General features: G+C 48.2%; 9 protein-coding genes across 9 annotated transcripts; 5 read left to right on the top strand and 4 right to left on the bottom strand.

Annotated features, from left to right (window-relative positions):
* Positions 1-1201: 1201 nt before the first annotated feature.
* FSST1_000455 (BCS1 N terminal-domain-containing protein) lies at positions 1202-3175 on the top strand (the record flags this gene model as incomplete). The annotated part of the gene is made up of 1 exon (XM_083230736.1): positions 1202-3175. One exon carries the CDS (start codon positions 1202-1204, stop codon positions 3173-3175), a length of 1974 nt encoding a protein of 657 aa, XP_083090637.1.
* A 2981-nt stretch (positions 3176-6156) lies between these two features.
* Positions 6157-8227, top strand: FSST1_000454 (hydroxymethylglutaryl-CoA synthase; the record flags this gene model as incomplete). Its single annotated transcript, XM_083230726.1, has 5 exons — positions 6157-6213; positions 6509-6611; positions 6740-7809; positions 7863-7981; positions 8053-8227. 5 exons carry the CDS (start codon positions 6157-6159, stop codon positions 8225-8227), a joined length of 1524 nt encoding a protein of 507 aa, XP_083090636.1.
* Positions 8228-8511: 284 nt separating this feature from the next.
* Positions 8512-10146, bottom strand: FSST1_000453 (FAD-binding oxidoreductase; the record flags this gene model as incomplete). Its single annotated transcript, XM_083230715.1, has 1 exon — positions 8512-10146. The coding sequence occupies one exon, from the start codon at positions 10144-10146 to the stop codon at positions 8512-8514; it is 1635 nt and encodes a 544-aa protein (XP_083090635.1).
* Positions 10147-10555: 409 nt separating this feature from the next.
* On the bottom strand, positions 10556-12037 carry FSST1_000452 (alpha/beta hydrolase fold-domain-containing protein; the record flags this gene model as incomplete). Its single annotated transcript, XM_083230704.1, has 2 exons — positions 10556-11276; positions 11334-12037. 2 exons carry the CDS (start codon positions 12035-12037, stop codon positions 10556-10558), a joined length of 1425 nt encoding a protein of 474 aa, XP_083090634.1.
* Positions 12038-13262: 1225 nt separating this feature from the next.
* On the bottom strand, positions 13263-14519 carry FSST1_000451 (peroxisomal membrane anchor protein conserved region-domain-containing protein; the record flags this gene model as incomplete). The annotated part of the gene is made up of 3 exons (XM_083230693.1): positions 13263-13994; positions 14048-14355; positions 14483-14519. The coding sequence occupies 3 exons, from the start codon at positions 14517-14519 to the stop codon at positions 13263-13265; spliced, it is 1077 nt and encodes a 358-aa protein (XP_083090633.1).
* Positions 14520-15118: 599 nt separating this feature from the next.
* Positions 15119-17446, top strand: FSST1_000450 (kinetochore-associated Ndc80 complex subunit NDC80; the record flags this gene model as incomplete). The annotated part of the gene is made up of 3 exons (XM_083230681.1): positions 15119-15163; positions 15257-17193; positions 17245-17446. The coding sequence occupies 3 exons, from the start codon at positions 15119-15121 to the stop codon at positions 17444-17446; spliced, it is 2184 nt and encodes a 727-aa protein (XP_083090632.1).
* A 1722-nt stretch (positions 17447-19168) lies between these two features.
* Positions 19169-20460, top strand: FSST1_000449 (beta-lactamase superfamily domain-containing protein; the record flags this gene model as incomplete). The annotated part of the gene is made up of 2 exons (XM_083230670.1): positions 19169-19419; positions 19473-20460. 2 exons carry the CDS (start codon positions 19169-19171, stop codon positions 20458-20460), a joined length of 1239 nt encoding a protein of 412 aa, XP_083090631.1.
* A 614-nt stretch (positions 20461-21074) lies between these two features.
* Positions 21075-21293, top strand: FSST1_000448 (uncharacterized protein; the record flags this gene model as incomplete). The annotated part of the gene is made up of 1 exon (XM_083230659.1): positions 21075-21293. One exon carries the CDS (start codon positions 21075-21077, stop codon positions 21291-21293), a length of 219 nt encoding a protein of 72 aa, XP_083090630.1.
* Positions 21294-21958: 665 nt separating this feature from the next.
* On the bottom strand, positions 21959-23166 carry FSST1_000447 (DNA repair protein RAD10 domain-containing protein; the record flags this gene model as incomplete). The annotated part of the gene is made up of 2 exons (XM_083230648.1): positions 21959-22781; positions 22835-23166. The coding sequence occupies 2 exons, from the start codon at positions 23164-23166 to the stop codon at positions 21959-21961; spliced, it is 1155 nt and encodes a 384-aa protein (XP_083090629.1).
* Between the last annotated feature and the right edge of the window lie 464 nt (positions 23167-23630).

Genomic DNA, 23630 nt, shown 5'->3' with positions numbered 1-23630 from the left:
TATTCAAGTTAACAACTTTATGATTCATTTTCATGTGTTATCTTGTATTGACGTCAGTCTTGGACGACTAAAAAGCCTTGAAGTTTGCCTGTCGACTTACAGTGGCCGTGCCTGTGCATCTCGGGTTTGAGCGATGCAGAGTGTTTGCAGTGCCTGGCTTCCCCTATACGCAACAGCCAATCCCCCGAAAACACAGCCTCAGTGGAAACATATCACGGCAAAGTTTCAGTGGACCCTGACGTTCCAGAGAATAAGAGACTAAATTACTATGCCGCTTTATGCGACTCACGCCGTACTTCTTAGGTTATTTATTTTTGTCGTCTAAAGCTTGAAGATCAATTCTTCTGCTACCCATAGCCCCCCCCCCCCCTGTGACTCCTCCCCTGTAGGTAAGTTTTAGTCTAGATTTCTTAGAGTCTAGACCGAGCAATGACGATAAATCTTCTTTCAATATTGAAAGACATATCCTGAATCATGTTGAAGGCTGAGTTTGCAGTCAAAAAGAATTACGGTCTAGAATTCAAGATGCAAGATGCAGTCATCCTAGGGCTTGTTTGTTGTACTGCATGTAGCCTCACCCAATCTGATGTGTCTAATCTTGGTCTGCTGAAAGAAAAAGAGGCAGCCAGGAGATTCATGAACAGTAGGTAAGCAAACACATGTAGGTAGGTACGCATATAATCAGCCAGTAATAAAGACTCTAGCGTATTAAAGAGCCAAAGAATAAAGAAAATCAGTGGACCAAAGTACCTGCTGCCTGGCTGCCTAACATTAACGAGAAAATCATCATACTTCCTTTTACCCCACAAATCAAAAGGTCCATCTATTCCATTTTTGGCACGGCGAGAAACTTATCACTGCTCGGGATGTGAGTCAAAGACGGTAACAAAGTTGGCTTTGACTGTGCTGTAAGGCTGATGGTCCGCCCTAGCTAGTCTAGTATGCATCTAAGTTCATGTGCATGTGGATGGATGCCTCTTTCGTAGTTACGTATTACGCATCATCCATCACTTCTGTGGTATAAAATCTTTACTTGATCCTTCTTTTATTTCTTTTTTTGTTTTGTTTCATTCACTCTCATCTCTTCTGTTTCTACAGACTTGGGTTGACTTTTCTTGCAACCCACCACATCACGGTGCACCCAAAGAGATTCATGTTAGGATTACTTGCCTTCCTACAAAACATCTCACCGGGCGACAGTATGGATTCTCTAAATTCAACAAGTCCTGGTGAGGATGGCCTACCCAAGGCACCTACACAGTTCGCTATTCTCGATTTTATCTTCCCCGGGTTTACCACCTTTTCCAGTATCATTCACGCCTATCTGGGCGTTGATCTCAACCTCTACATCCCCCTGCTTCTTGTCATCTCTGGTATCGTGTGTGCTTGGAACTACATTCAAGAATACTTCTGGGACACCATCCAGCAGTACCTGATGTCCTCTGTTCGCATTCGCACCGATGACGAGATCTACAATATTGTTATGGCATGGGTTGCAAAACAACGCTTTTCTCAGGGTTCACGCCGTTTCATGGTCAACACCGACCTCAACTCCCGATCTTGGTGGCTTTACGAGTGGGACGACGACGACGATGATGAAAAGAACAGCAAGAAACCTCTCAAATACACCCCTGCGGTTGGTTCCCATTGGTTCCTGTACAATGGACACATCCTTATCTTTAACCGTCACGAGAGCCGCGAGAAAAGCCCCTTCCTTTCCAACAGTGAAAGCGAGGAACTCTCCATCTCTTGTTTCGGCCGCAACCCACGCATCATCAAGGAGCTCCTCCTAGACGCCCAGGAGCAATACCTCAAGAAAGACGAGGAGCAGACTGCCATCTACCGCAGTACTGTTCCCTCGGGCGGTGGTGATCCCACCTGGCAGCGCTGCATGAGCCGAGCTAGTCGTCCTATTTCCACAGTCATTCTCAATGAAAAGACCAAGAGCGATCTGATCGATGATGTTACCGATTACCTCAACCCCAACACTCGTCGCTGGTACGCAAACCGTGGCATTCCTTATCGCCGCGGCTATCTTCTCTATGGCCCTCCTGGCACTGGAAAGAGTTCGCTGAGTCTTGCTTTGGCTGGCCACTTCAACATGCGGATCTATATGGCCAGCCTGAACTCCGTCCAAATCAATGAGGAGAATCTCGGTAGGCTTTTCGCCGAACTCCCTCGCCGCTGCGTTGTGCTGTTAGAAGATATTGACACTGCCGGTCTCACACACACCCGTGAAGAGCAAGATGGAAACAGCACAGCTGAGGCGGCTGCAGTCCCTGTCTCGAGCACTAATACCACACCTGGTGCTCCTCCTGTTGTACCTAATGGCCGCATCTCCTTGTCTGGCCTCCTCAACATCCTCGACGGCGTTGCTTCTCAAGAGGGTCGTGTTCTTATCATGACCACCAATCACTTGGAGAAGCTAGATAAAGCACTCATTCGACCTGGTCGCGTTGATAAGATTGTTCAGTTCGGCTTGGCTGATGCTGATATGAGCGCCTCTATTTTCCGTGCTATCTATGCCCCTTACGAAGGTGAAGACGTCGATGTGGGAGCAGCCAAGGCAAAGTACTTGGATCCTGAGGAAGCTCTGAAGCAGGCTGCACTGGCTAAAAAGACTCGCCTTGAGACCCTAGAACGCATCAATGCATTGGCCACCAAGTTCGCTGCTAAGATGCCCTCACTCGAATTCAGCCCTGCAGAGATTCAAGGTTTACTCCTTAAGAACAAGCGAGACCCCGAGGGGGTTATCGATGCTATTGATGATTGGACCGTTGGCACCCGAAAGGAAAGGAAGAAGAAGGAGATCGAAGATGCAGAGAAGCGACGCAAGGAGGAGGCCGACGCTATTAAGGCCGAGGCCAAGAAGAAGCGGAAGGAAGAACGCAAAAAGGCTAAGAAGGCAAAGGCAAAAGCAAAGCGTAAGAGCAACGGCGAGAGCTCTGGGTCTGATTCTGACTCTGACTCTGATTCTGAGGCTAAGTCTGAGGTCAAGACGGAGGATAAGAAGGAGAGCGAGGAGAAGAAGGACGAAAAGCCTGCAGACAAGCCCAAGGAACCGGAGGTTGGAGCTGATGAGCAGAAGGATGCCAAGGTGGACGAGCTTGCTGCAGAGTCTAAGCCAAAGGGTACCTCCGACTCTGGATATGACACCCCAAACCCAGTTTCATGATGAATACGAATACACACGACAGCATTGTATTGGAGTTATGAGTCAGATTTAGGTTGTCATGAATGGGTTTCCATTTCGCGAATAGTGCAGTAATACATCAAAAGTTTCACGATGAATCTCCCCCTAACATTGGTTCGTGAAGTTGTCTGGTAACTAAGACATGATGACTGTGCATAAATTTGCCGTAGAGTTTCATTCGGGCTTACGCCGCACAAGCACCGTGCCGTGCTACACATATAATAAGCTGATAAGAAAATCAGGTGAGCGAACACGAGTAATAACAGGCATTGTTAGCTCCAGCGAAGAGAGATGATACAGATGTAAGATCGATGCCTGTATGATCTCCTGTCGGTTAGATCCTACCAGGATCGCTTGGGCCAAGGGATAGAATACGGGGGAGGATATATTCTGCTGCAACAAGCAAATACGAAAAAAGTAAACCCCCACGATCGATACTGCATCATCGAATTCGCATAGAATTACAAGGCTGGTCTATAATATGACGTATTCGCAACCGGGGACTAAACAAAATCCTACGATAAGTCTGCATGCAAGGGATGAGATGCCATGCGGCTTACATACATCCTCAATCCTGAAGGAAAAAAGCTGAAACTAAATTCGGATAGGATCGACCCGAATAAGAGAGCGTAGAAGCGAGAACGATGTTTTGTATTACGACGCTGTATCATTTTGACATGGTATATTATCCAACCTGGGATTGATATCACAGCCAGGTTCTAGACCTAGGTTCTCTACCTTTATGTGTACGTACCACCGGTACATCCCTCTTGAGCGATAATTGACAAGAGGCAAGCTCCGAAGTGGTACCTGAGATGCTGCACGTTGATTATCTTGAGCGGCATGTTATGACTTTAGCGGCCGGGCTACTATACTAAAAGAGTGTAAAGCTAACTTGATCAGAGTTAGAGAGGTTCGTTTTGACCCACGCCGATAAACGGAATGCGGCGGTTGAGCGATTGATAAGGTAATGCTTTACATTATCACGAGCTTGAAAAGTGTCGTACATGAGGAACAAACCGGGATGATGATGCTGGATGAATGTCTCGCCCTCACTTTACGATGGTTCAACTTTGACATTAGGGTAACCTCGACCTCAGGGTAAGCGTGCATGTCAAACCGAATATTCAAGTCAGACAGAGTAGTGTTCTGGTTAATTCAATTGTAAATGATCTTTGTACCTTAAGCCAATAAATAAATACTTGGAAAGGATCGTGAAGGATGTCAACGGCAACTAGAACCCGAAAGGAAGAATCCTAAGGATGCATGAAGTGGGACTTTGAGTGATATAGTACCGCCGCTTCCCAAGAAGCAAATAAATACATGCAGCAATTGAAGCGTTACAGTGAGACACATAACAGCTTTAGCGCATAATTTCGTATTCTAATTGAAAGACATAACCTGCAGGACGTCATTGAAATGCGTGCCGTACCGAGTATTATGTTCAATTGATGCAAGGGACGAGAGTTGAAGAATATCAAAAGCCGTTTGAGTGAAGATAAATGAAAAGGGATTAGCGTTGGTGTAGTGAGCCCCCCCTGTCTAGCGGCCAAGTCCCTTGGAAAAGCACGGGTTCTGGATTCTTGGCTTGACTTATTCCCTTTGGCCTCTTTTTTTCTTCTTCTTTTCGTCTGGTGGAGTTTGGATTGTGGCAATGGGAGCTTCGTCCGCGAACCGGAGGGCTCAGATGGATCAGATAAAAATCTTGACTGAAATGTGTCCACTCTTGTATAGAAAAGGAAAAGTAAGTATCATGTACGTTCTGCAGTAGGTACATGCTCAGTTGCAGGCCAGTACATATCCTTGCGAACCATCCCGTCTCAACAATTGCTCTGAAAGCCATTAGTTGATCACAATACTAAGCCGTCATACCAAGATCTACAAGGCTCTCCTTGCCATGAGATTACCCCAATATCACATCAACAAGCCAACGAATTGCCCATGTTGATTCAACTAGAAACTAGCAATAAGCCGCTTGTCGTGTTCGTGTTTCCAACAGTAACAGAAGGTCAAGTTAGAGAGGTTCAACCAACTACTAGAACTAAACTGTACAGCGACTTATACCCGTCCAAAGTCCCACCTATCAGCGGCTAACCCACTCCCACCACAACAATCCTAAATTGGACGGGGGGCAGAGAGATAACTTTGTTGCACTATGTACATTTTTACATGCGCCCCTGACAGAGGCGACATGTGCTGCAACTACAAACCGGGAGCGGGAAGCGGGAGGCGTAAGAAAAACCAAAGTGAAAGTCTCCTGCAGTGAGATGAGCTGAGGTAAGGTCATGATGGGAAGGCGCTTGAATAGAATCTCGAGTCATTACGGGACGGGGCATGGCTCGGTGAAACTCATGATGGATAAAGTCTACCACGTATGTATACTGCATGCTTAGAGATGTACAGAGTAAAAACAATATAAGATAGATAACTATTGTTTTGACGGTCAAAGCTTCTAGTCAAAGTATCCTTCTTCTACCCTGTCCTTTCATCCCATCATGACAACAATTCATACCCAAAAGACCAGCCAATCCAATTACACGACAAGACAACAGTGCAGCATCTATCCAGTGGAAAGAGGCAAAGGGCGGTGAAAAACTTGATACCTTTGAACCTAACTAAGTTACCCAACAATAGCAGGTCACTCGCTTCACCCCGCCAGCTGTAGTAGTAACTGGCTGGCCTGGCTGGCCTGGTCGGCCTAGCCTTGTAATCACACCCCATATTCCATCCATTGACTTCACTACAAACAATTGTAAGTAAAGTAACGACACGACACCTCACACCTACCCGCAATCTCGCGCATTCGTTCCGGGTACCCCCTTCCCTTGTCCTGCTCTGCTGTCGACTTTATTATAAGTTATCTCCACATCCTCTTCCTCCTTCTCAACTTCTCTTCCCATCTCTTCTCTTTGTTCGACTTCTTCCTCTTCTCACCAACCGACTCCCCTCCAAAGTCTTTAAACATGTCTCGTCCTCAGAACATTGGTATCAAGGCCATTGAGCTTTACTTCCCTAGTCAGGTAAGCTGAGAACTACCCCTTTTATGCTGTGTTGTATCTTCAGCGACCCCAATGCTCTGCTACTGCTGGGAATTGTTGTCGTTGAATGTTGCCCCTCACCCAAACTTTTTGGCTGCGACAGAGGGCAAAAAAAAGTCCCTGCGTTTATTGCTCTCGTGTTCGGGTTCCTGGTCGCGTGTGCCCCTCCATCGCCTTAGCCAGATCCAAGATTGTGCCCCTCATAATCGATCCCCCAACGCTTGAAACGCCTCTTTTCATCATGACCCTGGCTAACCACAATTTTACTCGTTTTTAGTATGTTGACCAGGTCGAGCTTGAGAAGTTCGATGGCGTTAGCGCCGGAAAGTACACCATTGGTCTTGGCCAGACCAAGATGAGCTTCTGCGACGATCGCGAGGGTAAGTTTGTACTGTTCTGTCCCTCACCGTCCCCTGAAAAAGATCATCTTTTTTAGCGCGATCATCTTCACCGCGAAACCCCATACTCATGATGCCATTGGATCACCGCTAACCGATTCCCCCTCCAGATATCTACTCTTTCGCTCTTACCGCTACCTCGAAGCTCCTCAAGAACTACAACATCGACCCCAACTCGATTGGTTTCCTCGAGGTTGGTACCGAGACTCTTCTCGACAAGTCCAAGTCTGTCAAGAGTGTGCTTATGCAGCTCTTTGGCGACAACACCAACATTGAGGGTGTTGACACTATCAACGCCTGCTACGGTGGTACCAACGCTGTTTTCAACGCCATCAACTGGGTTGAGTCTTCTGCTTGGGACGGTCGCGATGCTATCGTCGTTGCCGGTGATATCGCTCTCTACGCCAAGGGCAATGCTCGCCCCACTGGTGGTGCCGGTGCCGTCGCTCTCCTGATCGGCCCCAACGCCCCTATTGTTGCCGAGCCCGGTCTGCGTGGTACCTACATGCAGCACGCCTACGATTTCTACAAGCCCGACCTTACCAGCGAGTACCCCTACGTTGATGGCCACTACTCCGTCAACTGCTACAGCAAGGCCCTCGATGCCGCCTACCGCGCTTACTGCAAGCGTGAGGCCAAGCAGGCCAATGGCACCAACGGCGCCACCAACGGTGAGGACTCTACCAAGACCAGCCTCGACCGTTTCGACTACCTTGCTTTCCACTCTCCCACTTGCAAGCTTGTCCAGAAGTCTTATGCTCGTCTCCTCTACCACGACTACCTCGCCAACGCCGACTCTCCCGTCTTTGCTGAGGTCGCTCCTGAGCTCCGTGACATGGACTACGAGAAGTCCCTGACCGACAAGGTTCTCGAGAAGACCTTCATGACCCTTACCAAGAAGCGCTTCCAGGAGCGTGTCAACCCCTCCATCCATGTCGCCACCAATGTTGGTAACATGTACTGTGGTAGCGTTTGGGGTGGTCTGGCCAGTTTGATCAGCGTTGTCGACAACAAGGATCTTGAGGGCAAGCGAATTGGTCTCTTCTCCTACGGCTCTGGTCTTGCTGCCAGTTTCCTTTCTTTCCGCATCAACGGCAGTGTCGAGAAGATCTCCGACGTGCTGAACATTCCCGCTCGTCTCGAGGCCCGCCGTGCCGTCCCCCCTGAGACCTACGACGAGGTAAGCAAATTATTACTATCAATTTATCGACTGAATACTAATTCTATATCTAGATGTGCAACCTCCGAAAGCAGGCCCATCTCCAGAAGGACTACACCCCCAAGGGTGACGCTTCAACTATCATCCCTGGTACTTACTACCTGACCAAGGTTGACGATATGTTCAAGCGTGAGTACGCTATCCAGGAGTAAAGAACTCTATTTTGATAGCCTCATAACCCTTCTACTTCCCGTTCACCTTTAGGTACGGGACCTTTTTGCTTCAGATCTGGTTCGAAAGCCAAGAACCAGGATCAGAAGCATATCATGAACATGATGACTACAATGGGAGAAAACTAGACGCATTGGAAGAGGAATACAGCGGGACGATAGAAGCGCATCCCGCGTGGTGGAGACTGATACTGAGATCCCCTAATTGAGCCAGCAATGACGGTCATTGAGAGCTTGTGTACATAACGGGGATGCAGTCTCCCCTGGAAGATATATCAGGAACCTTGAGGCCCATAGATATGGTCATTTGGAGCTTAGAAGAAATTACGATATTTGGAATATTGAAAGAAATGTATTCCCAAACAACAAAGTGCACTCTAAATTGTCTATTGTTCGTACATCCATCCATTGCCAATTCGAGCAGAGCTCTAGGCTTTATCTCTTTATGATCTTACAAACTCTACTTTATATCTACACAAACACGGGTATTCATCTATTTCTCCCCCTTGTACTTCCACTCCGCATGTCGGTGGAGCATATAATCCTTGCTCTGGATGCCCTTCCAGATACCGTAAAGACCACCCAGAGGAGGCTTGCTCTTCAGGGAGCGCTTCCACTTTTGGCGTTCTTCCTTTCGAGCTTCAACATCGACCTTGACCTTGTCGTGAACAGTAGGCAGCGTCTCAGCGTGGTACTTCTTTCGCAGATTGTCATACCATTCTTGGCCGTACAACTCCCAGAACTCTTCTTTGTTATAGTATGTATGTGCGTAAAGCCACTTCAGACCACCAAGCTCAACGAGTTTATCCTCGAGAGCACGGTTCTTAGTAACAAACTCCTCAGGGTCGGAAGGACCCCAACCCCAAAGACCGATGTTCAGGGATGGTGGGGTTGTCACAGTACCGTCAGCAGCAGTAATCGTCTCGCCGGTGTGAGGGTGGAAGGTCGGTGGGGCTGTCTGCTTCAGGGGACAGAGCCAGAGGGGCCAGATGTTGAAGTTTTCAGCAGTGTAGTCAACGAATGTCTCGGCAGTCTTGTAGGGAAGACCTAGATCCTGGACGATAAAGCGGGCTGATTCACCGCTGCCGTGAAGGGCGCGGTATAACATACGGGTGTGCAGAAAGTCGTCGAGGAACCATCGGAAGAAACGGTTAAACGGAACGCCTTTGAAGTATGTGAACGCAGCTGCTCCAACCCAGAAACCACCTCTATCATAGCGGAAGAAGTACTCGGCAAGGGGGATGTAATCAACAGGAGAGGGCGAGGCGGATTCGGCAGAGACGGTAGGACCGGCAGAGGGGACATCACGAGTGCGATCTTGAACATGGAGGTAGTACCAGGGATCCCAAGCACCGCTAAAGGTCTGGGGCTTGGTATCGGCGGGCTTATCATCAGTCAGGGTACCAGTAACAACGACTCCATGATCTTTGGAGAATAGGATGCCGTCAACGTAGTCGTTGGAGGGGTTTTCGGTTTCAGCGCGGATACGAGCAACAGCTTCAGCGACGCTGCTGGTTCGGTGGTACGTTGTCTTGACAAACTTCTTGGCCTCTTGCAGCTGAAGCTCAAGAAGCGTCGTCATGCCCAGAGAACCAACAGCTCCAGCGGCACCACGGAACAGATCAGCGTTCTCCTCCCGCGACGCACGCACAACCTCGCCGTTTCCGAGGATCATTTCAGCCCAATTGACAGTATCGTTGAAGAATCCGTGCTTGAACGAGGAACTCTCTCCTGCTGTGCCCGCAAAACCTCCTCCAGCTGTGATACCGGGAAACTCCATGACTACAGGTGGAACGAGGCCGTGCTTGAGGGTCGACTCGACGAGCTTGTCCATGGGGACATTGGGCTCCACGAGAGCCGTGCGGGTGGACTTGTCGACCTGGAGAACATTGCGGAGGGCGCTGATGTCGACGACGGGCTTGCCTGTTGTCTGGGGCCGGGTGCTATTTGTGCTGCCGTGAAAGATGCGGTAGGGCTCGCGACGCTCGAAGAAGCCGCGGACGGCCGAGGCGATGGACGTAACGGCCTTTTTGTGGCGCTCCATCATTGCGGTACCCTCGGGAGTCGAATTGGGACGAGTTGGGTCTGTCTCGTCGTTTTTGTCTCGAGGTTCAGAGATCAGCGACATATTGTCGGACTATAAAAGTTTGGTGGGTCCCCCCGTTGCGGGCCGGTCTCGGGGATCGGTGGAGGCGGAGCCGAAAGATGAATTAAATAGACGAACTTGTAAGGACAATTATTTAGATGAAGCAATTGGTGTTTGATTGAGAGATGGGGATGAATGTTGGATTGTGTACATGTCTTGGCCTCGTACGTTCCGAACGTGCCGGTTAGTTAAGTTTCAGTTGTCAGGTGAGTGCGTATAAGTAAGACAAGCCAAGATAAAAGTCAGGTTGGGATAGAATCTTTAAACACTTCCAAATTCATAAGAGAAACATATACAATAATAATTAAATGTAGTCTTATAACCTTTGCCATATATACATCATGTTATGTACTTCATCTATTTCCACAATACTGTAAACACCAATGATCATCTATAGCTTAGCCACGGGTATGTCTATATCCCGATCTTTCAACCCTGTTTTATGCAATACCCTTTGTCTGAAATCTTCTTCTGAAGCATCGCTCAATTGATCAAGCCTCAATGGCACCTCCTCACAAGTCTTGGACTTGATCGTGACAGCACTTGACTCAATGCTTTCAGGATTCTCAACTGCTGCGCTTATGAACGACGCCCATCCTTTATAACAGCGTGGCGTGGCGGGAGCATTGCGCAGCATCATTGCAAAGCAATGCGGCATACCCTCGTACTCCTCAAAAACCACCCGGACTCCGTCAGCCTCGAGTTGGCGCGCGAGGTACTTGTCCTCGTACGCAAGAATCTCCCATCCCGTGCAGAGGTAGATAGGCGGCGCCCCTTTCCAGCTGCGCGCCATGACGAGAGACGCCAATGGGTGGGCAGCGAGGTCGTCGGCGACGTACAGGTTGCGTCTTGGTGGGTTGGCCGGCCATGCCTTGCAGGGAGGTATCGCGAGCTGATCCATGGTTTCGGGCTTGGGGAGATAGTCGAATGGCGTCGGCGTGGATGCTTCCCATGTCGGAGAACTTTGTGTAACATCCAGCCATGGAGAGTTTAGTGCCAAGCCAGCTGGCAAGGGAACCTGGCGTAGTTCACCGTGCCACAAGATTGGGGAGTCTTGTCTTCGGAGTTCGAGGATGAGTTGGAGCAGTGCGAGTGAAAGATTACCACCAGCGCTATGAGTTTATCAGTCAGTACTTGTGATACACTAGAGTCAAGGACTCGAGACATACCTGTCACCAGCAATCACTATATGCTCCGGTTGCACAGGGTCGTGGTAAGCATCTGGAGGTGGATACAATAATGTGAAATAAGACACAAAAGCATCCAGCAATGCTGCGGGGAATGGATGTTGAGGCGCAAGTCGATATCGCACAGAGTAGCACCGACCACCCGTCAACTGGGCCAGCTTCTTGGTCGTAGGACGATGTGTAGCAGGGTCACAGAGATAGTAAGCGCCGCCGTGCAAGTACAGCACAGTTGTTGGATTTTTGCAGTCCCGCATCATGCCGCGATACCTCTCCCGCTCCGACACGTCAGGCAACGGAGCGCCACTCGATACACCACTCCGGTAGCCGGTCCATTCGGCCTCGACATCAACTAGGTCGGGAACGGGGACTCGGCAGGCGGATCCTCCGGTGTGTTGGAGAGCTGCGATGAGGACATCGCGGATTGATGTCTCAGGAGGTGATGGACTGGCGTACTTGCTAACCCAGATATGACCCTTGATTCCTGGGTCGCGGAGAGTAAGTTCTTGAACAGCGGATATACTACGTGGGGTTTTTGGTGTGAGTATAACGCGGAGACAAGCGATTACCAGGGCGCTTCGAAGGTCGAGGTGTTTGGATGAATCGGAGAGGTGAAGGACGTGCAAGAAGGATTGGCGAAGAATAAGAGGGAGTAGCGGAACAACTATACGTATAGTTTCGAGATTCATCTTGACAGAAGTGTGACGAGTGTAGAATAGCCGAGTTGTGGTTGAGTTGTAGTAGTTATAGTTGCGAGTGAGTAATAATATGAGTGATTCAGCTGGCGACAGCTGCGTTACAATGTCAGTGAAAAGGCTTGACACTGCCAAAGCACTGCATCAACTTGATATATCTGAACAAGACAGATATGTTCTTAGACAGAGAAGCGACGCAAGAAGATGTGCTGGCAACAGAGGGGTAGTAGAAGAATAAAGAAAGTGAGTGAGTTGTCGTACAGTGGCTATAAGTCAACAAAGAGTCGGGAACTCTTGCAAGGCCTAATGCAATTCTTCTCCACGCCAAGACCAATCACAAGTTCTCCTCAAATTTTGAAACTGCGTCAAAAGGTCATGTAAGGTATGGGTGGTTTCTAAGAATCCATGACACTTCTTGCTTTGCCACTTTTGTAAATGTGCCGCCAGATGGGGTGAGTGTGGGAGCTGTGCCTCGGTTTCTTTTTAACCATCGAAGAATCAATATTAACAGCGAAAATTTATAAGAGTCAATAAACATGAACAACAAAGTCACGAGTTACGCAGAAAAGAAAGACAATAGGTCAATGTAGTAGAGCAGGTGATGGGTTATTTCAATAAGCCTCGGCATAGAATATGGAGCTACTGCTGCACTCAACCGTTTGAGGTTTACAAGTGAGTAAATGTTGGGATGGCAGTTTCTACTAGTGCTTTAGATTGTGATGGACCCCTTCGGTAATTTGATACACAACAAAGAAGGTTTGGGAAGCACTATTCTAATGTGTTGGCAGCTTTTTTTTGTTAGCTGTGATGTTTCCAGAGACTCACCCCAAAACGGTAATTCTTGCGGAAATGCTTCAAGGTTGAGTGCATGCAGAATTAGCAGGGGGATGCATGTAAGCGCGACGCAAGCGCGAGAGGTCAATATACGATACTGAATAGGTACTGACCAAAAGAAAAAACTGACCTTGGCATACCTTTAATTCAAGTCTGATACATATTATCCTCATGAACAATTAACAGATATGGATGGATCAACATTGAAGTAATATACATCTTACATATACCCATAATATTCATCACACGTACATAGTTGTATATAAAGCTTAATAAATGTGTAATATGATAACGCTACAATACCATCTCGCAACCCCCGTATTATCCCAAAACTATAGATGCATAAAGTACTATACAATTAAGTGAACTAAACTCGAGTACTTTTTCAAGAGCTTGAACTTGCGCCAGCCTTGGACTCGTCAGCCTTGACTTGAGTCGAAGAAGTATCATTCTGGTTGGCCATGGCCATCTGCCAGGCAGGAATAGATTTCTTGCCACTCATGTTGGCAAGAGGGGAAGATGAGCGGTTAAGCTGAGGAGCAGAGGGGAATGTTGGCTTAGGAACCTCGGCCGCAGGGGTAGTAGTGGCCGATTGAACTGCGGCCTTCTCTCCGTTGATCGCAGAAGTAGAAGCACCGGGAGTGGAAGCAGCAGCAGCAGCAGCAGGAGTGTTTGCGCTGCCGCCAGTGTTTCGCATGTAGTTCATGGTCGAGGAGCTTGTAGTGGCGCTGCTGGTGTTCGCGCGCTGAGAAACCAATGTCTTGAGGCTGGTAAGCTCAGTATTGATCTCGCGCAGGCGGTTATCAGTAAGGGACTTTTGGTTCTCGAGTGCCTTGGGAATCGCGTCCTTGAGAGATTGAACCTCGTCCCTGATTCGGTTCGCATCGTCCTCGCGTCTTCGGTTGGCAGCCTTGAGGTCAGTCATAACTGTCTCGAGGTCCGCAATCGCCGTGTCGAGCTTCTCGGTTCTCTCCTTCTCGGCATTCTTCAAGCTCTCCGTATCCTTGGCGAGTTGCTCAACCAGTGTAAAAGCTCGGTCGAACTGATCCTCGATCGATTTCTTGTCCTGTTCCAGCTTCTCCGGTGTCGGGGGTGCCACATTGGGGTATACGTAACGCTGATCTCATGTTAGTCTATATTGTTGGAGCAGTCGCATTGCCAAACACATACCTTGCCTAGCTCGTAGAGACCATAAGACACTCCTCCAACTACCGTAGCCATGATGAACCAATCCCTCCAGTCCCTGCGCGGAGGAGGTGGTGGTGGTTGCCAGGCATGTTGTGGATAGGGGGGATAGTATTGTTGACCAGGAGGAGGGCCGGCGGGCGCGCTGGGAAAGGACGCGCTGGGAGCCGCGGGTGCGCTGCCACCTGTTCGAGATAGCGCGACGTCGATTTCTTCTTGAGTCAAGTTCTTGCTTCGAAGGAACGAGATGCGGCTTTCGACCGAGGATGACGCGACGCTTGGGTCTTGTAGAACTGTAGCAGGTTAGTCGGCGCATTCGGCATTGCTATCGCGAAGGGGTACTGACATTGAATCTGTCCAGGAGTTAGTATTTACTGTTTCCGATGGAATTGGTTCAGTGGCTGGGGGCAAGGGATATACTCACTGCAGAGGTTACTAGATCCTCGCGGATAGACATGATGGATGATATTCAGCCGTCAGACGGCTCTCACTTCATCAACAGAGTCGCAATGGATAAGGTTGAAAGAAAGAACTCCTAAACAGACTTGACCGATGATGATGGAAATGTTATAAGCATGTGCCTGACTGACTTGTTTGCGGAGGCCGGGCCGTGGAGTTCAAGAACGTGGAGGCGTGGAGTCAAACCGGGAGCGTGACCGATCTGGACCGAGGCTTGCAGTTTATCGAAGCTGCCGAAGCAGGTACGTACCATATCGACCGTACCAAACGGTTCCATCGCGCATGAGACTCAAAGTTGCGATCACGTGCAACACCAATTAATGTGTTTGCCAGCTCAACAAAGACTCCACCTGCAACGTTAGAAATCTTGAGCCAATCAAACCCGTTTAACATGCTTTGTTTACTTTCCGCCCGAGCAACAGTTTTGTAACGCCCAATCTCCCGTACTTCGTTAGAGTCTACGCATTTTCACATCCCACCTTGCATCACTACCGACTATTACCACGATAAGCCGCCCGCGCATATCCCAACTCACGACACTCGAATACACTGCGCATGCATACCGTTGCAGTCGCATAGTGTTTCTTTCGTCAGAACATGTCCCAAGATACGGGCCTTTGGAGCGTCCGTAGACCCAGAGAGGTGCGACGCCCCGACTATTCCTACCAGCTTATGCGCCGTTGGCAAAACATTGTTTATATATCAACTTGACCGATAATCTGACTCTCGACATAGACCCTTGGAGGTATTAGTGTAAACAGCGCCATTCCTCAGCCCGGTTCGACTATGAAGCGATCCAGCTCGAATATTGGTGGTTATCCGGGCAGTCATGTGCGCTCCATGTCGGGATCTAGGCATTCCCTTGCCATGCCGCGCCCTAGCCAGCCCATGTTCCAACGATCATCCTCAGGAACAAACCTTGTAGACCTCGGTCTTTCCTCCGTGAAGCGCTCCTCGTTCGCACCGAAATCGACATTTACTCCCGGAACTGCAACAAAGCGAGTTTCCACTGGTGACGACCGAAGAAGCAGCGTATACCGACCTCGTCAATCTACTGTACCTACGGCTAGTCACCATCAAAGTTTCTTTCAGACCACACCTGCGCCTGCTGGTGTTCCCCGCGATCCTCGACCTCTGAAAGACCGTTCTTTCCAGGCTCGGATTGGACAGGAGATTATGGAATACATGGTTCAACATAACTTTGAGATGGAAATGAAGCATGTTCTTTCACAAAACGTCCTAAAATCGCCGACGCAAAAGGACTTTAACTATATGTTTCAGTGGCTTTATCACCGCATCGATCCCAGTCACAAGTTTCAAAAGAATATCGACCAGGAGGTTCCTCCTCTATTGAAACAGATGCGATATCCATTCGAGAGGAGTATTACAAAGAGTCAAATTGCCGCTGTGGGAGGACAGAACTGGAGTACATTTCTTGGTCTGCTTCACTGGATGATGCAACTTGCTCAAATGCTCGACGGTTACGTGAACTGCCAGTACGACGAAGCTTGTATGGAGGCCGGCATTGATGTCAGTGGTGACCGCATCATCTTCGACTTTCTCAGCAATGGATACCGAGACTGGCTAGCTATGGATGAGGATCTAGGAGATGAGGAAGCTGAACGTGTTTTGGCGCCCCATGTCCAATCTATGGCAGCTGCTTTCGAACGATCAAACTCAAAATACACATCCGAACTCGACATGCTCGAGACAGAGAATGCGCGACTTCTCAAAGAAATCGAAGATCTAGAAAAGTCGACACCAGACCCCGCAGTTCTTGATCACCACTTCAAGATTATGGAAGAGGACAAGGTCAAGTTCGAGGAGTACAATACGCTGGCAATGCAACGGTCCGAGAAGTACGAGAGTCGGTCTCAGGTTCTACAAGAAGAGCTCGATAAACTTTTGGAAGAACTCCAAGAAGCCGATGAGGAGCGACGTAGCTTGCAAAAGGCGGTTGATGCTCAAGGAATCAGCATGCAGGATATTGACCGCATGACTGCTGAACGGGAGCGGTTGCAAAGGGGCATCGAGTCTGCCAGCCAGCGACTAGAGGAAGTGAAGAAGAAGGTATCAGATCGAGAAGTAGAGGCGAGCCGAAAACTGGACGAATTGGAACAGATGGTTGATCGGTACAACACAATGGCGTATCAGATCGCATTGATCCCCTCGACAGCAGCCAATGCTAAGGGCAGGGAGTTTGAACTCCAAGTGATAGTGGCAGACGACTCCGACTTTACTTCTTCCATTATGAAAGGCTCATCAGGGCCATCATCAGCGGATCGTCTTGTAGCCGATTCTACCACTGGACATCAGGCAGGCCATATCCTCAATCTGGATCTTCGAGGTAAAATCCGCAACAGTTTCATTTCGCTTCGCAAGGAAATTTCCGATCGACGAGCTACAGCCATGGATGAGATGATCAAAGACCACGACCTATTGGATGGCATCAAAGAAGCCATTGAAGATAGGCGTGGCGAGGTTGAGGCTCTCAACCATCGTGTTCGCGCAGCTGAAGAAGAGTACGAAAAGACAAAGGAGGTTACGACAGCGCAGAAGTTAGCCTCTGATGCACACATTGAGAAGATGGAGAAAGAGCTATCTCGCATGCGAGCCGGTTTATCCGAGAATGTTCAAATCCTGGAACAGCGCGAAATCAACACAACAATTGAGTAAGTGACCTTGGTCTACAGTTGAAGTAACACATACTAACCAACAACCAGATATGAACAGCTTGTGCTTCAAGCCAATGCTCTTCGAGAGGAGCTTCACACGGAGATTGACCGAATGCTCAACGACGTAATCAAGTTCAAGATCCATGTCCAAAAGAGCCTTGACGATTACGAAGGTTTCGTGACAGAAGAACTCGAAAAGGAGCTCGGTAGCGACGAGATGCAGGAGGACACTCGACAAATGGACATGTGATGAAGTCTACGTATGGAGCAATATTTCAAGACGCTTATGATGACGATTAATGCTTCGGGCGGCCTTTTTTGTTTTCTGGCGTTTGGCTGAATGATGGATGGATGATTGGAAACAGCAAGTTGCGTCTGGCTGGTCCGTGTCTATATTACGCTTCTTTTTCTTCTTGTGGATAATTACAGGACGCGTGTGCGTGCCTTTTGATGAGAGCGAGTTTGAGTTGAGCATGGAAGGACATGTTGATACCTGGTTTTTTTTTTTTTTTTTTGGTGTTTTCGAGAAAGGATACCACGAGCCTACTTGAAAGAGTAGGCCTTGATGAACAAGTTATAGTTTACAAAAGAGCATGAAGAGATACTGTTTCTGATGAGTCTGACTTGGCAATGTCATAGTCGTAAGCCTGACTGACACGAAGGGGCCGCCATGCAAGGGCACCACATGGCTATAGCAGGGGTGATAAGCACCTTGTCAGGGGTGTCACCTATGGTAAGGCTGCTTTTGCGGTTTGATCATCTTACGCTGCGGCTCATCTAGTACTATGTAAGTTAGATAATATCTTGGTAAGTTGACGACCAAGACTTACGGCCAGCGGAAGCTGTAACCGTGATTTCGGCAAATTAGCAACTAATTCCACCAAGAACGTGGGATATTCCAGAATCGACAAGGATACCACGTGTTCTGTTACATTCGGGAACTACTTGTTCCCCGGATGATCATGTTCCAGAAAAACCGTGTAGGGAAGATTGCAATTTGGGTAGCGAAGAGTCTTTTGACTTTGCAAGGGTTTGTTTGGAAAAGAGGGAGCCTAGGAATTAATGAGAATATTATGAAAGACATAGATATCCTGTGCACACACGTCTGAGCCACATGTGATAGTGATGTATTGTGCTTTCACCTGCATTTGCCGAAACCTAGTCGTTGCACTAATATAGGTGAAGCATGCTAGGAGCTATCTAAACTAAACTACCTAGGTCTAGTTAAGTAGTGGTAGCAGAGCATTTTACCCGAGTTTATAGCTCCAACACTAGTTGGGTGTGATGTGTTGCAATACACCTACAAAGTTATGAATGTCTCGATGTCATGGATTTTGAACTTGCTTCACTTCGTATTACTAACATAGAAAAAACCCACCGTAAAAAAATTCCAATAAATATTCAGACTTTCCAGGCTCCCTTGCTTTCTAATCTCGGTACTATTGGTTCTTTTGCGGCTTCCATGATCCTTCCATCTATCCGTCTTTGATCCAGAGAGGAATAACTTGTCTATACTGCAATTGTCATAGCTTCACTACAATAGTTCCGCTCCTGCAGATGAAATCGTCCAACTCACTGACCTCTTCTCCATATTACTTTTTTGTCTAGACTCTTACTAACCTCCTCCACCTCACGACTCGTTCTTTTTTTCCTGTCCTTCTCTTTTTTCCTCTTTTCCTTGGTCGTGTCTGTGTCTGTGTGTCTGTGTGTCACCTCGTTCAAGAGAATGGTCAATCACCAGACTAATCTTTTCCCTCCCTGTTCGCCTTAATCTGCCCACCCCTACCCTTCTTGGTGCAACTCTGCAGGACCCCGAAGTCTCCGGTCTGGGATATAACATTCCCACATGCCGCGTACCTATCCGACGATCCGTCGACTCAGTCATCATTTTGGATCAACGTCGAATATTAGACCTGTCGCTGCTGCTGCTGCTCTCGCATACTCTACAGCTTCCTCGGCATCTTCTTCCATCATGGCCACCACAGCAAGCGCCGCCTCATCACATCTGAAGCCCACGGAATTGGCTTCCCAGAGTACGCCTCGCGGCTCAATGGCTGCCACGACTGCTGTTTCAAAAATCCCAGGTCGATCTGCTCTTCCAGATGAAGCTATTTCTAACCCTCACCATGTTCTCAAGCGCGGGTCTGTCAAGGGATTCAAGAACCCTTATCCTTCCTGCGCAAACAATCCCAACTTTGGTACCATGGTCCGGAAGATTTGGTGGTAGGTGAAAGCTTCACCATGCGCTCAGCTCCAAAAAAAACTGATCATTTTAGGCCCTCAATGACTGGCGATCTCAAAAAGCCCGACCTGACTCCTCCTCATGTACCAGTTGTCAAGCCTCAATGGAACACCGAGCGCGAGACTACCGATAAGATCCGTGCGACATGGCTAGGTCATGCCTGCTACTATGTCGAATACCCTTCTGGCCTGCGGGTCCTCTTCGACCCTGTCTTTGAAGATCGATGCTCTCCATTCAGCTTTATGGGTCCCAAGCGATATACTCCCAAGCCTTGCGACATTAAGGATATTCCCATTGTCGACGCGGTCGTTATTAGCCATTCCCACTATGATCACCTTTCACATTCCTCTATCCTTGAGGTTCAAAAATACCACCCAGACGCCCAGTTCTTCGTCGGATTGGGTCTAGAAACGTGGTTCCGCAAGTCAGGCATTAACCATGTTACCGAGCTCGATTGGTGGGAGGATGCCGACCTAACCGTCACGGTCAAGGACGGAGATAGCTCACGCGAAATCAGTGCTCGCATTTCAGCCTTGCCGGCACAACACAGCTCTGCTCGAGGTTTATTTGACCGCGATACTACCCTCTGGTGTTCTTGGGGTGTCAAGTCTGGTGGAAAGTCGGTTTGGTTTGGCGGCGACACAGGCTACCGAACTGTCCCAAGTCTTCCACCCGGAACTGATGATTACAGCGCCGAGTACGACCACCTTCCAAGGTGTCCCCAATTCAAACAAATTGGTGAACTCCGTGGACCTTTCGACCTGGGTCTGATACCAATCGGCGCATACCACCCCCGAGCAGCCTTCTCGTCCGTTCATGCCGACCCAAATGATGCAGTTGAAATCTTCCGCGACACAAAATGCCAGCGGGCGATGGGTATACATTGGGGCACCTGGGCTCTCACAATGGAGGAAGTCTTGGACCCCCCCAAGGTATTGAAAGAGGCATTACGCAAGAGAGGCATTCCAGAAATTGGCGTGTTTGATGTGTGTGATATTGGTGAGGCTAGAGAGTTTAGCTAAACCTGAGGAAGACGTGCAGGAGTTGTAAAAGCGACATGTTTAAAGGCGGCTATAAATACCCCTATTATCTTTAGTTTGAGTTGGATATCGTGATATTTGCGTTCAGAGTGCACCACGCGTGGTTGCTGTACATTATTCTCTTTTGGTTCAGTTACAGAGATTGATGATAGAAAGTATATAAATTTCGTTTCTTTTTACAATTCCAGCGTCAGCTGTAAGCTTGACTAGAAAGCTTGGATTCATAGCATGATGTCACAAGTAGGACCCTGGATCGACAGCTTATCAAGACTCCATCCAATCAGGCTACATATCCGACAACAAAGTAAAATGTCCATCGTCCCGTTGTTTCAACGGGTCAAAACGGAGCTTTATGGTCTGTATTCTTCATATATCGTACATGACTGGCTGTATTTCATGTCTTGTTCCACGATAGCTTGAGCCACAGGTGACGTACTCATACGCCACAATTTCGCCACAGTAAATGAATAAGAGGTTGTTCAAGAGTCAGTCATTGACAAACCCAACACCTTCAGCACAACTCATCGACGACAACTACAACTCTAAATCAACTACTCAAACAGACCATAACACTTGTGTATTCACAAACCAACAAAATGGGCCTCCCTACTTACTCAGAGTCAACCACCACAACATCAACATCCACTCAAACCCCGCAAGAACAACAGAACAGCACCACTGGCGTTGCTACAGGTGCAGGCGCAAACACTGGCGCTGGCGTGACGAGACCAAAGACTGAAGCTGAGTTGGAGGCTGATCGTCTTTACGAGGAGGCTATGGAGGAGGAGTACGCCAAGCGAGATGGAGGTTCATAGAGGAATGAGCACTGGTTTCGATGGAAGAGCGAATTCATGAATTGATGTCATGGAGTTGTGTACGAAGATAATACACAATGACCTCGAATAAACATTCTCAACTCTCGATGGAACGAAACGGAAAAGCAAATAATCCTAAATGAATGAAATACCCATTCTAACACCTCGCTGCTGAACTCCTAAATGATAGCCCTCCAGTTACATGTACATAGACAATGACAAACATGAGAGTTATTAAACTGCGACTAGTATTGTCTTTCGCCGTTCTATATACTGGTTTCTCAAATTAGGATATTTACATGTCCTGTGGATCTCTTAGTGAATGTATGGTGGGATTGCCCCTTTAAACAAAAGGACATTATCAAACCCCTATCGCTCAATCTCGAAGCTTGAGATGGCTTGTTTCGTATCAGGGCACATGGTATTGAAAACGGAACACAGAAGTTCCTTTTAACCATCCTCGGTGTCACTTTAACAACAATAGTGACGTTGCCCGTGGAGCTGCTGCAAGTGTTTGATATGTCTGTTGTGCAGATATCAAGCTGACTTGTATAGTCAGTTGAGTTATCATAACATCGCGAATTTGGGCGATCTCTAGACTTTGAGTCCCCAATCGAGTATATTTGCAGATACTCGGAAGTAGAAGAACCATCGAGGCATATACTTTAACCACCCTCCCTCATTCTTGCAAGGGCAGCTGCAATGCCTTCACTGACTTGGTCATCCTTATCTGTCTGACTCGTTCGACTAGCCTCTTCTGTCTGGGCAGTCTTCTTTGAAGCTTCGATGGCAGCAGCAAGGATGGCTTCTTCATCATCTTCATCCTCATCATCAGTGTCCGCCATAAACTGGAATTGCTTTGATGCCTGATCCTGAGGTTTTCCAGAAGAAGAAGTTTCTTCGGCGGGGGTTTGTCGCGAAGATGATGATGCTACAGCAGCTGGCATGTCTCGTAGAGGTACACGAGAAAGGGGTATAGCTTGGTCAAGTCTCGCTGAAGCCTGTGCACCTCTCTTTGTAGCCTTTTTTACTCTGAACGGTTCTTCAACCCCAGAAACCCATCGTTTTACCTTGACACCACCCCAGCCGTTGAGCATACCGAGCTGCTCCGCGTCGGCGTTAATGGCATTCCTCAAACTGCCAAAGTTGCTTACTACGGCAACAGCATCCGACTTATTCAGACCTCTAGGCACGGTGACGAACTCGACGAGCCTCTCGCCGTAGCTTGATGGCTGCTGGCCGCGGATGGCGCCAAAGGATGCGTTCTCGTAGCTCTTGTAGAGCTCAATGTAGCGCGCGGCTTCGGCGGCGGACCAGCATAGTACGAGGGTGACGTTATTGACGAGGGATGTTTTAGAGAGCTCTTTGAGGGAGGCTTCGTGGTTGGTGATGTCGACCATTGTGAGAAGGATGCGCAGGTTATATTTTCCCTGGAGGTTGCGGATGCGAGTGTAGATGTACTCGGGATGAAGACGATGATACTTGAGACTATTTTGAGGGTTACAAATATGAATCTTTGTGTTTAAAAACGGGTGGTATACCTCAAGAATAGAGCGCATGTACCCAGTCCTAAAACATAATCGGCCGGAATATCGCTGTACTCCCATGGCATAGATCGAATGCTTGTAAGGACAGGATTTCCTCGTTGACGGGGCGATACCAAAATAGTTGATCCAGACTGTTTCTGCGGTAGGGCTTGAGGTGTTGGTTGTACTACTTTTCCTGCGCTCGAGGCAGAAGAAGGAGGCGCTTTGTCGAGTCGTTGAGGCGTGGGTTGTTGGATCTTTGGTGGTGTTGGTCGTGCGACTGGTGCTGGATCAGCAGCGGCCATGGCGGCCAGAAGTTCGTCGTCGGCTCCGTAGTCGTCGTCCATTTTGATTTTACTATGATTATTATTACGGGAGAGTTTTCAATTGGTTTTGCGATTATTCGTTGTTTGCTGAGAGGTTGAATGATGATGGGAGATTCACGCGACGCATTGAGTTGCGGTTCGAGCTAGAGTGGGTCATTCTCTTACAGCGACAGATATCTATAATTTAGGTAGGTCTGTCTATGTATGGATAGTGGCAGCTCTCTTCTTAGCTGTATTTTTGAGATCATTCAGATGAATTATTCATGTCTTATCCTTTACTATAGGCCTGGTCAATTCAATGGATATGTAGTGCGTATGAGTGAGTGCTCGCAAGAAGCAACGACGTCATTATCATGGATCTGGTAAGCGAGCACTATTCACATCTAGCAGACGATATGCCAAGTGAATAGAGTTTAATATCAGGAATCGGCGCAAGTATATTATTGTTAGCTCTATTCTGACGCTCAACATCATATCTCCTATCT

The sequence above is a fragment of the Fusarium sambucinum genome, chromosome IV (genome assembly GCF_050947815.1).
Source record: "Fusarium sambucinum isolate potato_lamoka chromosome IV, whole genome shotgun sequence".
Taxonomy (NCBI): domain Eukaryota; kingdom Fungi; phylum Ascomycota; class Sordariomycetes; order Hypocreales; family Nectriaceae; genus Fusarium; species Fusarium sambucinum.
Note: the sequence above shows the minus strand (reverse complement) of the source record. Positions and strands in the feature narration are given on the sequence as shown.